Raw genomic sequence first — 12,235 nt, forward strand, 5'->3', positions numbered from 1 at the left:
ATAAATCATTTCACTTTCTTAGCAAACTCATTAAATTTTAACCTACTTACTCTGTTTGGTATGTCCAATTTGCCCAATCGACCCCATCAAAATAGTGCACATGCATCGTCACATCTACCTAACATGGTTGACCCACTCAACTTGTCTAATTCACCCAACTCTTCTAATCCATCATGCCTGACTAATTTATTCGATTGCTAGGCACATCTAAATCAACTCAAATGTTTGGTTTGGTTGACCTATTTAGTCAACCCAACTAGCTGAGACCACCTGGTCCATCCAATTAGCCTGCACATTCCACTCGACATGGCCAAGCTAAGTGCAACTATCTCTTAGCATTGCAAAATATCACATAATGTTATATTTAGAGGAGAGGTGATAGAAACATTTAGCAGCTTAATTATGAAAATTGTGAAACGGAACCATTCATTCATTGTGATCACCCTAAATTGTGCTAGCAAATATTGCAATGGAATAGATAGGGAATGAGCCAATGTAATTCCATTCCATTCTACCCTACCAAACATAGCAATAGTCCACCAACATCCAATTCAGAATTCAACCAAAACTTAAAGTTCATGTTCTTAAATGGAGAACCACCTTTTTTCGTTGCAAGCAGAGTTATACCTTTAACCAAATGCTTCACAACTACAAGGATATAAAACTAATTTAAGAAATTAGAAACCTACTATTAACCATGTTAAGCTCAATAATCTTTAACAGAGATGAAACTAATGGCTGCAAGGATATAAAACAATGCCATAAGAAATAGCAACGGGCTCACCTGTCTATCAAACTATTCTCCAACTGGCTAATAACATGCATTAGCTTACGGCCATAGGCTTCTCCAGGCCTGCAATTGGAGCCGGAAACAAAAAGAACAGGGTAATGGAGCTCATCAACATTCACTAATTAGAAGAGATGCGCCCTTATGCTACAGAGGGGCAATCAACAAAATTAAAGTTGTCTAGGCGGGTGCTATGTCAGGCAGGTTTCTGGCAGCTGCATCAACATCAGTCTCTTGACTGATGGATTAAGATAACTTACAAATCAATGTCAATTTGATTGGATCAATGGTGGAAACTAGAAAGATTAGTGTTCACTAATGGAGGAACATGCAGTGAGGCTTCTACCTGCAAAGCCAGCAATGGCACATTCAATCAAGAACATTATTTTACAATCTTCGAATCACCTGCATCAAATGAGACTGCACGGACCAGTCATCTTCGACTCTTTTTTACAGAGTGCCCTGTTTTCCGCTTGTGGCGGCTAAAATCTGACACAAAACGAAATGTCTGGCCACAATCAGGTTCAGAGCAGACATAAGGGCGATCCCCAGTATGCACTCGTATGTGTTCAGTTCGGGCCCATGGCCACTTGAAAGTCATCTTGCACCCCTTCCATGGGCAGACCAATGGCCGGTCATCAGTATGTACCTTCCTGTGCTGCACCAGATACTTGTGAGAGAAAAATTTCTTCCCACAACCTTTTACTGGGCAAATGTCTCTCTTGTGTAATGTCAACTCATGCTTTGTGCCAAAGCTCATGAAGCAGCCCTCAATATCACACGTGTATTGTTCATCCTCATCCTTGGTCGTAAGATTCATAGTTTGAGATTTTTTAGGTTTCCTCTTTGCAGATTGTTTATCACAAGTGTATTGGTCATCATCATCCTTGGTCGTAAGATTCACAGGTTGAGACTTTTTGGGTTTCCTCTTTCCAGATTGTTTGTCACATGTGTATTGTTCATCCTCATCCCTGGTTGTAAGATTCACAGGTTGAGATTTTCTGGGTTTCCTCTTTGCAAATTGTTTCTTGACAGCCAATTTTTTCTTTAGATCTTCAGACTTGGATGGTCGTTTCCTGAGACATGTGCTAGGACCTCCTGATTCAATTTTGGAACTCAATTTAAGCTGGCTGGTGCCTTCCTTCTGCCTCAACAGACTGCTTCTTAGAGTCCTTCCTAATGGTGATGCTGGAGTCTCAGATACATCTTCCATTTTTGGATTTCTCTCTGCCCTTGAGTATCTGGGTTTCTTAGATTTTGCCTTCCTCATAGACTTCTTCCTCTTCTTTCCGGTCCTTTTTGCAGACAGATTGTCACCAGTTTGATTCCTTTGGGATGATGCTTTGCTGGTACGATCTGTATCAGTCTCCACCAAAGGTTTCAGGTCAGGGTTGAGAGAGAAAACCTCTTCGGGCTGCTCCTGGTCAAGAGTTTCATTTTTGTAGGCTAAAAATGGATGGACTTGGTTTGACATCCAAACCTTCCCACACCACCTACCAGCAACGACTATTTTCTTCTGCCGGCCTGGACGTCTACCACAAGCCTGTGACTTCACAGGGGAGTTACGAACAGAGTTGTAACCAAAGGCTTTGTATATGATCGGATTATATGGAACTTGCTTGTTGTAGAGAGGTGATTTGCTGAGGCTTGCAGTATAGTAGAGGTTGATTCCCAATTTCACAGTCCAATCACTATTCACAGGCATGATTTCTTCATCCTCTAGGGCTGCTTTTATTCTTGTTTGGTCTTCTTCATTAGCCTCCCTGAATTTAACGTTCTTCCAAACATAGTCAATTCCTAATTCTTTTGCCAGCAACTTTGCTTCTGATTCTATTTTGGGATAAACTGCATTTATCATTACAGACAAATCACTTTACAATCTCTACAGATAGCTTTAGAATATGTGCATAAAGAAAAACAAATAAAACGCAATTATCACTTGACAAGAATCAAGCATATGTTCATGCAGTTTTAAGTTAACTCTGGATGCAAACATGTACATCAGGTTACAACATTCAAATCGTATGCGCACACTCCACTCAGGTATCATGAAAGCTACAGCTCACAGGATTCTTGAAAGAGAATCGTTCTCCATTGCAACACATTAGATAGGTTATGCTCAACATAGATTACAGCTGAATTACATCCCACCCCCCCCCCCCCCCCCCCCCCCCCCCCCCCCCCCCCCCCCCCCCCCCCCTCCCACAACGCACAACTTCATAACCACCATACAAGCAGCAATAAAAGAATAAGATTTATGTTTGAAGAAGGTTTAATTCGTAGAGATGCATAAAGCAGAAAACATTAAAATGACAGTGTAATTATTTATTTAGTACATGTTTAATAGAATAGAGCTTCTAGCTATCACCCTAATAATGAGCAGCTGTTAGTAGATGCAGCAGACAAGATTTTAAACAAAATAGAAAAGACAAATTGCAAAGAAATCTACAACATTCTTCAACAGTACGAAGATCAATAAATGCACAATTGCTCCTGGTCGTAGTGAGTTGGTTTCCTAAGTGGTTTCCATTACTTAGGTATCCCTGGTCGCATGTAATAGGCAATCATACATATGCATTAAAATGATAACAAGGATATTTAATTCCTACCTGTTTAATGGAATGGTGTTTCTAGCTATCACTGTCATAAAGAACCACTGTTAATTAAGCAAGCCAATGTATCTGACAATAAAGCTACACAATGCTCAACAGCAATCCTCGTTCATAGTTTGCCAATGTGAAATGGAATGAAGCACACTTTCTTACACACTAACACAATCATCTTCTAACACTTTTGTGGCTTCAGAAAGTTGTCTATATCTTAAATTGAACAGCAACATAAGTTTCTATTTTTGTCAGTTTGAAATGGAAATGAAACAGGCTCTCTTATGCCTTAACATAAGCAATCATGTTCGAATACCTACAGCAGATCTTGAAACTGCTTTCAGTTTTCTGCTTCAAGTTTCGTGGAAACAGTGTCCAGCTTTTTGTTTCAGTTCGCAAAAAAAGATAATTTGAATATCTGAGTTCTTAATTACTATCTGGGAAGGTTGTTATCTACGAAATAAGTATATAAATCTTAGCAGACCAAACATGAGACAAAACATGAATCTTTGGAAATTTATATAAAAGTTAAGGAAAAAAGCAACTCCTGCAGCAAAATCCCTACAAAGCTGCATCTCTAAGGGAAAGGAACAAACACAAAGATACAAACACAAAGGAAAGGTATAAGGATAAATGGGAAAAAAGTTAGAAATAATACAAAGAAATGATATTTTAGGATAAGAGTAAAAACTAATACAACATAAAATAGTCATTCAACAGAAATGCATGATCGCATAATTCAGAACATCACCTGGATGACATAGAAGCATCATATGCACCCCACCTACTGGCTGCAGTCGTTTTTCAACTTCTGCAGCATGCTCAAGACAGAATACATGCATTCGGGAAGAATCCTTGTCGGATCCTTGCATGGTTGGTGTACAGATTGACAATTTTGGATCAAAATTCATCATTTCTGAATGTATCCCAGCCTTGAATCCTGGCACAGTTGGGTTGCCACAAATATCACGTTTGACAGAAATGTTTGATGAAATAGATGTTTGATTTCCCATTCTCAATATGCTGTAGTAATCTCCAGTAGTCATAATCTTTTCACAAACACCATATAGTTTCTTGCAACCTACATCTCTAGGTTCCCCCTCAAGCCTTACAGTATCATTATACTCTGAATCAGATGTATTCACTATGTCCCCTGTTTCTGATTGGCTTGGACTAGATAACTCTGATTTTAGATGGCTTTTGCCATCCACAAAACAATTGGTTTTCCCATCTAAATTATATGAAACGCCCACAGATTGAGGACCTTGAGCTGATGTAGCAATTTGGCTGTCTGATCCTGCCAAACACAAGTCCAACTCACATGCAGCCTCCTTCGAGAAGATATTTCGGAGTGCAACAGCAGTTTCAGAGTAATGATTGCCATTACATGGTGTTGAATCTTCCACAACATTTTTGTCATCATCTTGGACACCATCTTCGATGTCGGATGTATCAGCATAAACAGAAGCTAAAAGATCAAGTGCAGAAGTATCTCTTGGACATGTAACATCAGAAAACATATCAACACTCTGGTCTGAACCCTGAGCTGAATAAAGGTAACAGAAAAATCAGTTATCATTTCATCAATCAGCAGAGTAAATTTCCGCAACAGGCAAAGAATGTAATGAATAAAAATAGATAAACAGTACAGTCAAGGAGCCTATTTCCAGCAAGTGAGATGCAGAAAGAATGCTATGATATATTTCATTTGACCAAAGAAAAAGATATTGATCTTTCAGTATTGCAAAAGAAACCAAAAAAATCAATATCTAAGCTCTGTAGAATGAAGATTCGTTAGGGTAACACAACCCAAAATCTACAAATATGTGAAAAGGGCCAATGTGGATCAAGTGCAAATAAACCACAAGAAAGAAATAATGATTAACAAAGAACAACAAAAGGTACATACTTGAACTGATGCCGAAGATTAGATTGGATAACAAGTAAATCCAAAAGTTTATTGTTAAAGTTCTCCAATCTTAGACCAATATTCTACATTCCAGAAGGAAGTTATACATCTCCAAGGTTTTAATGTTTTGTTTGACCAAACAACCAATCTCCAACATAAACATCCTTCCACCAGATTAACATAACAAAGAACGAGCATTAGATGAACTAGTATATATTTTTCTCATGAGCATTGAGCAACATTAACCAAAAATTAAAGAAAATTTATTAACAAACAATAAGTTTCTAGGTTTTCCATCAAGATAGCCAAAAAACGCATTTAGCAACAACCTTCAAATATTAAAATCTTGAGGAGGCCTATGATTCAGCCAAGGATTGAAATCTCGTGCCGTATTGGACGATACGCACGAAAAATTTCGTTCCGCCGAGGCACCGGCACCGGGCACAGCACCGGCACAGGAATTCCGACCGAGGAATGCCTCCGGAGGCGTCGCGAGGCCTCGGCGACGCCGCCGAGGCCGGCGAGCCGCCAGCAACGCTACGCGCGGGCCACGCGCACCGATTGCGCGGCGCTGTCGGCGATTTTTATTTTTTTTATTTTTAAAACTTAGGGTTTAATTAGGTTTTAATAATCAATTCCTAGCTATAGTTCAAAGTTATAGTTCAGAATAATTTAAATAGGCTTTATTAAAACCTATAAAATTATCAAAAAAATTATTTTTTATTTTTTAATATTTAGATTAAATTTTTTTATTTTAATTAATATATTTTATATTTTAAAAATACCGAAACTATACCGGCATAGTCCGATACGGTACCGAAACTGTATCGTTCTGGTCGGGGACCGAAATTCCGGCACAGCTCGATATTTTAAACCTTGAATTCAGCAGAAAGTCAGGAAGCACATAATCTGGTGGAATCTGTCAAATATTAAAACTGATATATGTTTGATTAAGAATTTAGGAAGCAGCTCTTAACAATCTCAAACACAGTTTTCATAGTTCATCTCATAGTATCAGTTACAATAAAAGGTCCTCACGACTACAAGACTCAGTAAGCAAAGCATCTCTATACTAGTAATATCTTAGAGGAGAAAAGAGAGTTTTCTCCAGAAAGATCCCATTTTTAAACTTAAGCAAATTTAAGTAGAACAAAAAAAAAGAACATTGAAGTTTAAAATTCATTAGAAATGAACAAGAGAATTATTCTGATGAAACTTGCAAAATTGAAGTAGCGTCTTACCAATGTCAGCAACCAAATTGTTTCCATTTGACTTCCAATTTTTATTTGTATTTACATCTGCAACTTCTCCAGAACCAATGGCATGATCCTTAAGGAAATCACAATCAGCAGAAATTAGATATTTGGCTGCTGCCTCTCTTGGTTGAATGATAGCCACACAAGCAAAGCTCAAAATTCCACATGTTACACATGACAACAATCCTTGATCCAGCAAACCATTAGCTTGTATTGTCCCTTCTTTTTCACCTTCCAAATTTTGTAAAACAAAGGTTGAGGAGAGGACACAAGGACTAGCATGTTCATCAGATGTGCTAGATGAAATCATTTTATCGCTTTCTACAGATGAATTTCCTCCATATGAAAACAACCCATTGAAATTTCTAATTCTTGAATTCCATCCAGGACCAACATCACTAGAAGGAACAAGTCGTGATGCATCTACAGCTTCTTGATGACTGCATAGACCAAGTGATAATCTTGGCTTTAACTTGACTTGAGACCTGACCAGTGAATTTGAATAGAAAGAACTTCCATATGCATTTTGTGGAAGAACTACGCAGGATGTTCCAGCATCCTGAAGAATATCAAGGAGGCGATTATTTTGGATCACACTTTGAACAAATGCATTTTTTACCACCTCTTCTCCTTCTCCTTTCATCTTATCTTTTAGCCTAGAACTTCGTGGTTCGCTTCCATTGCCTATGGGCATCCTATAAAGAAAAAGGGCAATCATTCTACATAAGAATTATGCATCTGAAGCATAAATTCATAAGTAGAAAAGCAATTCTTCTAAGACCATCATATACATAGCAGGATATCCATGTGTATCTTTTCAATGAAAGATTTCATAAAATAATGTGATTTGCATCATAGCTACCAGCCCACCACAAGAAAAATTAAATCTATTGCATTCACATTTATCAAACTAAAAATAAATAAATATTGCATTTCATAACCAAAGAAGAAGTTATAACCTCATATTCCTTTATTGAAACATAAAATGTGGAAGAAAAATAGATTCTGTGAGATGGAAGCCCAACTGAGAATCTAGGCAGTTATGCCATCACAGTTCATTCTAATTACTTATTGAAAAAATAAAATAAAATAAAAGGCATAACTTTTATATACACAAAGAAATACAATAGAAACTAGAAGCATAAGGGTAAGCCAAACTGAGAACATACAAAGGGATATAATGTAAGAAGTTTGCTTGAATAAAAAAGATGAAAAGGGGAGAGATGCATTTAACAAATTATTCATCAAGAATATATTTATGTTATCAGAAAGCAAAGAAATAGTTATCATGATTCACAAGAATACTTATAACTCGTGTAATTTGCAAAACATTTTAATTTATCTCTTTTACACCTTAGGAATGAGAAAAAAATGATGTCTCACAAAAGCAATGCTGATGTCAACCATAAATGGTGCATCAGTACAATGCAGTGCATATGTCACAACATAAACCACATGAACTAACACCAAACAGAAAACTTGAATAGGGACTACAGTCAAGGACTCATATGAACCCATCTGCATAGGTGGTTGCCTACATTGTTTCTTAAAAGAATATCCATTCCCATAATTGCACTATAAAGCTGAGCTTTAGATAAGTAGTAACAGTAATTTTTTTATAGTAATTCTGACATATATCCTCTTCACATTAGCTTTAAAATATGCAATTAGTTCTACACATAAATCAAGCAACTCATAGGTTCAATCGTCACATGCTTTAAATATGTTCATTTTAACCCCTCTGAAAATCACTAATACCATAGCCTTATAGATAGATAAGAGACTGGGCTGTCAAAAAATCTCAATATTTATTTTATACTCAAGATCCTTGTATAATGGAAATTTGGAATGCAGGGAAAATAGCTCTTCAGCAAGAATTGAAAATGTGACAACAATATGTCAAACATATTTAACTAGCAAGCTTTCCGATACTGTGAGTAAAGTAGCAGTATGTCCAATTCATACTCACCATATGTACTCCATTATCCATATATTGAGAAGGTCTAGTGTTCAATCTTTGGTATTCTAGTGTGCATTTGAGATTAGAGCCATATGATAGAAAAGGAACAAACACAGACCCTGAAAACTCAGGAAGCAGTAGATCAGTCCTTGAACAGCTCATCATAAAACCATAATATGAAGATAAACTTCCAATGGGCAAAAAAGAGTTGGCACAGAGGAAGAAAGACAGGTGTGAGAGATATCAAAAGAAAACAGAAAACAAACTACACAATTCCAAGTAATACTATTTTGCCAGCAATCAACACTACTGATCCCCTTCAGACCCCTTTATTACTTTTTACCTTCATAACTACCAGCTACTTGCAAAGCAAACTTATACAAAAGATAGTTATAAGAGAAAGTGATACACACTAACAGAAAGATAATATACAAAATAAAGCAACAGCAAACCTTCTGCTTGATGATAATGCAAGCGCACATAGCAATTGATAATGAGACACCATAGGTGGATAGTTTATTGAAGCCCTCCTCACTGCAGCTTCTTTAGCAAATCTCAACCATTCAGGAGTAGCTATATTTGCTGCTTCACCACAATTGAATCCTACAATGAAAAAAGAAGAAATCATTCTAATAAATGCAATAACGGTGTCTTGGTATGAAAATTTCCACATATGATATGGCAAATCAAGTTTAAGAATCTTGGATATGCATATCAGACTGTATATCAAGGCTTCAAAAATTAGGAAATACCAAGATGATGATACAACTAAGTTATCTTATGCAATCAAAAGTGTATTTTAGATTATCATAACAAAAAATATTCAATCAAACTATCAAGACAACTTTCATGACGATCAATTGCACTGGCTAATTTTTCACAAATTCCATTGAAGACAAATTGCTGATCACAATATGTTGTGTTTGCAACATGGTTTAATCTTCAACAGTAACTATGATTATATATTTCAAAGAAACAAAATTTAGAACCTTAATAATGTGAAGTGTGTCAAACAAGAAACAAATTTAGAAAATACAACATACATGAATCCTGTCATAAACTGTCCAATTAAGATACTAGAAATGAGAACCTCTCCATCTGACAGTTGAATAAACTTTGAACTCTTAGCATGTAATCATTATAGAAGATGTGAGTTATTATAATTCTAACATATCCACTATGCTTGAATTTTTGGTAAGTGAAGAAGCCTATCAACACAAATTGGGGTGGCATTATGACAAGAACAGATCAGGTTTTAGCTGATTGGTCAAACCGAAACAGCTTTGCCAATAAGAAACCTCACTCCGTTAGTACCCAGCCCTTGAAAAGGGTTAATAGAATCCAATACATTTAACCTATGCAGGCTCAGAAGGTACATGTACTACCTATATTTGCAAGATAGAATAAATTTGTTTAAATGAATTTATAGATTATTTTTACTAGGTGAGGCTTAAAACATGGACAAGGATTTAAGGAGTCTCGCCATTATCCTAATTCCTAGCTAGGTCAGGTCACTTTTGAAGATGCTATGACTAAGCCTGTGAAACAAGGCATGTCTGGAACAGAGTGTTTGCCTAAGGTCAGTGGTTTATCATCCACATAGTTGGCATATCTCAAAAATATAATTTGAGCCTTACCTGATCCTTTTTTTCATCTATCAGTATGGTGTCAGCTATTCAGCAGAAATAATTATTCATAATAAGGTCATCATGATGGCGAAAATAATGGTTTACCGTGACTGAACCCAGAATGATAAGCCCCAGGAAAAGTGACGACAAAGTCACCAGCATTCTGAACCAACCTAATTCAATAAACATAATTTTACAGTGTTAGTAAATAATAGATAAAATAACAAAATCACTATGTTCTAAATTATCACCTGCAACATGGGATTCCTGCTCCAACAAGTACTTCAGGAGACATAACTGTGGTCTTCTCACCCAAGATTGCATAAGTCACTGTCATCATCTTAACCACATTAGCATGAGGTTTAGCAAGCAATTAGTTGAATAAATAGAATTGAGTGGATAAAAACAAAATAAATTACAAAGCAGGTTCTAAAGAGGCAAAACCTACACAGTCTTTATGCAAAAGACTTTCTGTGTTGCATAAATTGGTTTGTTTTTAGACTTCCAAATGTATGAATGACTAGCTAATCAAGTTACCAACATGCTTTTTTCCATTTTGTGCAATGATTAATAAGCTAATGTTTCCTCTATGTGTATCAGCAAAAGGTACGGTGGCTCTAACCATCTACAATCTTAATTCTTAGTTTCCCATGAAAACCTAACCTATGTTTAGTGAAGACTGAAGATCTTTAAGAAAAGCATTACAAGGCTAAGATAGAATACCGATTAAGTAGATAGAAGGAAGAAAAGTAGGATAAATATGCATGTCAAGGCAGACAAACCCACCGAGCGGGTTCACCTCCCCTCCATAGCCATGCACACGAACGACCTCCTCTAACGCGAGCCTAGCATCCCTCGGCACTCCGTACCAGGTCTTCCCCGCGCCCATATGCAGGTAATTCAAGCTGTGCAGCTCATGGTCTTCAACATGCCACGCAAACCAACTGAACAACATTGCTGCGTAGACCATTGGGGATGTCACCCCGGGGATCTCCTCCTTCATAAACCGCAGCAGCGATCCCTTACCTCGCGACACTCCCCGCATGTTCCATGCAGACTCCCCAACATTAGCCGGAGCGTCCTCACGCCAGCGCCGGGTGGAAGGGGCCAGCAGTGGAAACCCTGATCCAGGCATGTCGTTGGCATACTCCACCGCAAAGGGTTTGTCGGCGGAGGCTCGCCAGAACAGGGTCTCAATCTCGAGCGGGGAGAGGGCCTCCGAGGAGGCAGCCCTGCGGCCGGCTGATCGGCGGAGGTGGGAGCGCTCAAGTTGCCTGGCCTTGGCCTCGAACTGCTGGAGCGTGTACCGCTCGCCGCTCTGCCAGACGGGCTTCTGCACGGGGCGGGGGCGGCGGGGGCAGAACCCTACCTGCTGCTGCCGCGTGGTGAAGGAGGACGACTTCCGGCCGCCGCTCCCCGAGAGATTGCGGGAGGCGAAGGAGCGGTTGAGGTTGGCGACGGCCGTCTTCTTAGGGGCGGGCGGGAAGGGAGGCACGATCTTGCAGATGCCGTAGGGGGAAGCCTCCCTCTCGATCCTGAGGATGTACGCGATGGGGTCGAGGAACTCCTGCTCGGTGGGGTGGAACTCCGGCGCCAATGGGAGCGCTTTGAGCCACGGCGGTACCTCCGGCGGCAGTGGCTCCGGCGCCACAACTCCCGGAGCGGCCGACGACACCGCGGACGCCATTAGTGACGCAGAAGGCGCTTCCCCATTCCTAGACAGAGGAGAGAGTGTGAGCGGTCAGGGTTTTGGAGCCCGTCTCTCTTCGAGCCAGAAGTGGCGATCGAGGGAAAGGAGGAGGTAATGCGATAATTTTTTATTAAATATTATTAATAAGAACAATTTACATTTCACCCATTTCCTACTCCCTTTTTTATCCTTTTTTTTGTTTTCTTTTTTTCTAAAAGCGGCAAAAAAACACACAGAGCCTTGCCTGCCTCTGTCTGTGTACCTTGGTTTTTTCATCTGTCAATCATGACTATGATTTCGTGGATGCAATTTAAAGTCAAAATGGATCCGTCTAAAATCTATTAGACACAAGCTCGAGTCGGGTCATAGAGCGATTGCAACGTCTATTTTACCCTTCGGGAT

At 38.8% G+C, this 12,235-nt stretch overlaps 1 protein-coding gene across 1 annotated transcript; it reads right to left on the reverse strand.

The window, feature by feature from the left end:
• Positions 1-696: 696 nt before the first annotated feature.
• LOC141825396 (lysine-specific demethylase JMJ705-like) lies at positions 697-11,830 on the reverse strand. Its single transcript, XM_074712779.1, has 7 exons — positions 10,930-11,830; positions 10,395-10,473; positions 10,249-10,316; positions 8,968-9,118; positions 6,541-7,250; positions 4,142-4,936; positions 697-2,632 (listed from the first exon to the last, which is right to left on the reverse strand). The coding sequence occupies exons 1-7, from the start codon at positions 11,828-11,830 to the stop codon at positions 1,221-1,223; spliced, it is 4,116 nt and encodes a 1,371-aa protein (XP_074568880.1). The 3' UTR covers positions 697-1,220.
• Between the last annotated feature and the right edge of the window lie 405 nt (positions 11,831-12,235).

The sequence above is a fragment of the Curcuma longa genome, chromosome 3 (genome assembly GCF_044706935.1).
Source record: "Curcuma longa cultivar G26 ecotype Majalengka, Jawa Barat chromosome 3, ITB_CL_G26_1.1, whole genome shotgun sequence".
Classification (NCBI taxonomy): domain Eukaryota; kingdom Viridiplantae; phylum Streptophyta; class Magnoliopsida; order Zingiberales; family Zingiberaceae; genus Curcuma; species Curcuma longa.

What these genes read in the sequence shown, in the direction of transcription:
- LOC141825396 (XM_074712779.1), bottom strand. Translation starts at nt 11,830, where the DNA reads ATGGCGTCCGCGGTGTCGTCGGCCGCTCCGGGAGTTGTGGCGCCGGAG. An exon ending in CAATTTGGTTGCTGACATTG is followed by an intron (nt 4,937 to 6,540) that starts GTAAGACGCTAC and finishes ACCTTTATTCAG; the next exon opens with CTCAGGGTTCAGACCAGAGT. An exon ending in GATGCTTCTATGTCATCCAG is followed by an intron (nt 2,633 to 4,141) that starts GTGATGTTCTGA and finishes TGATAAATGCAG; the next exon opens with TTTATCCCAAAATAGAATCA.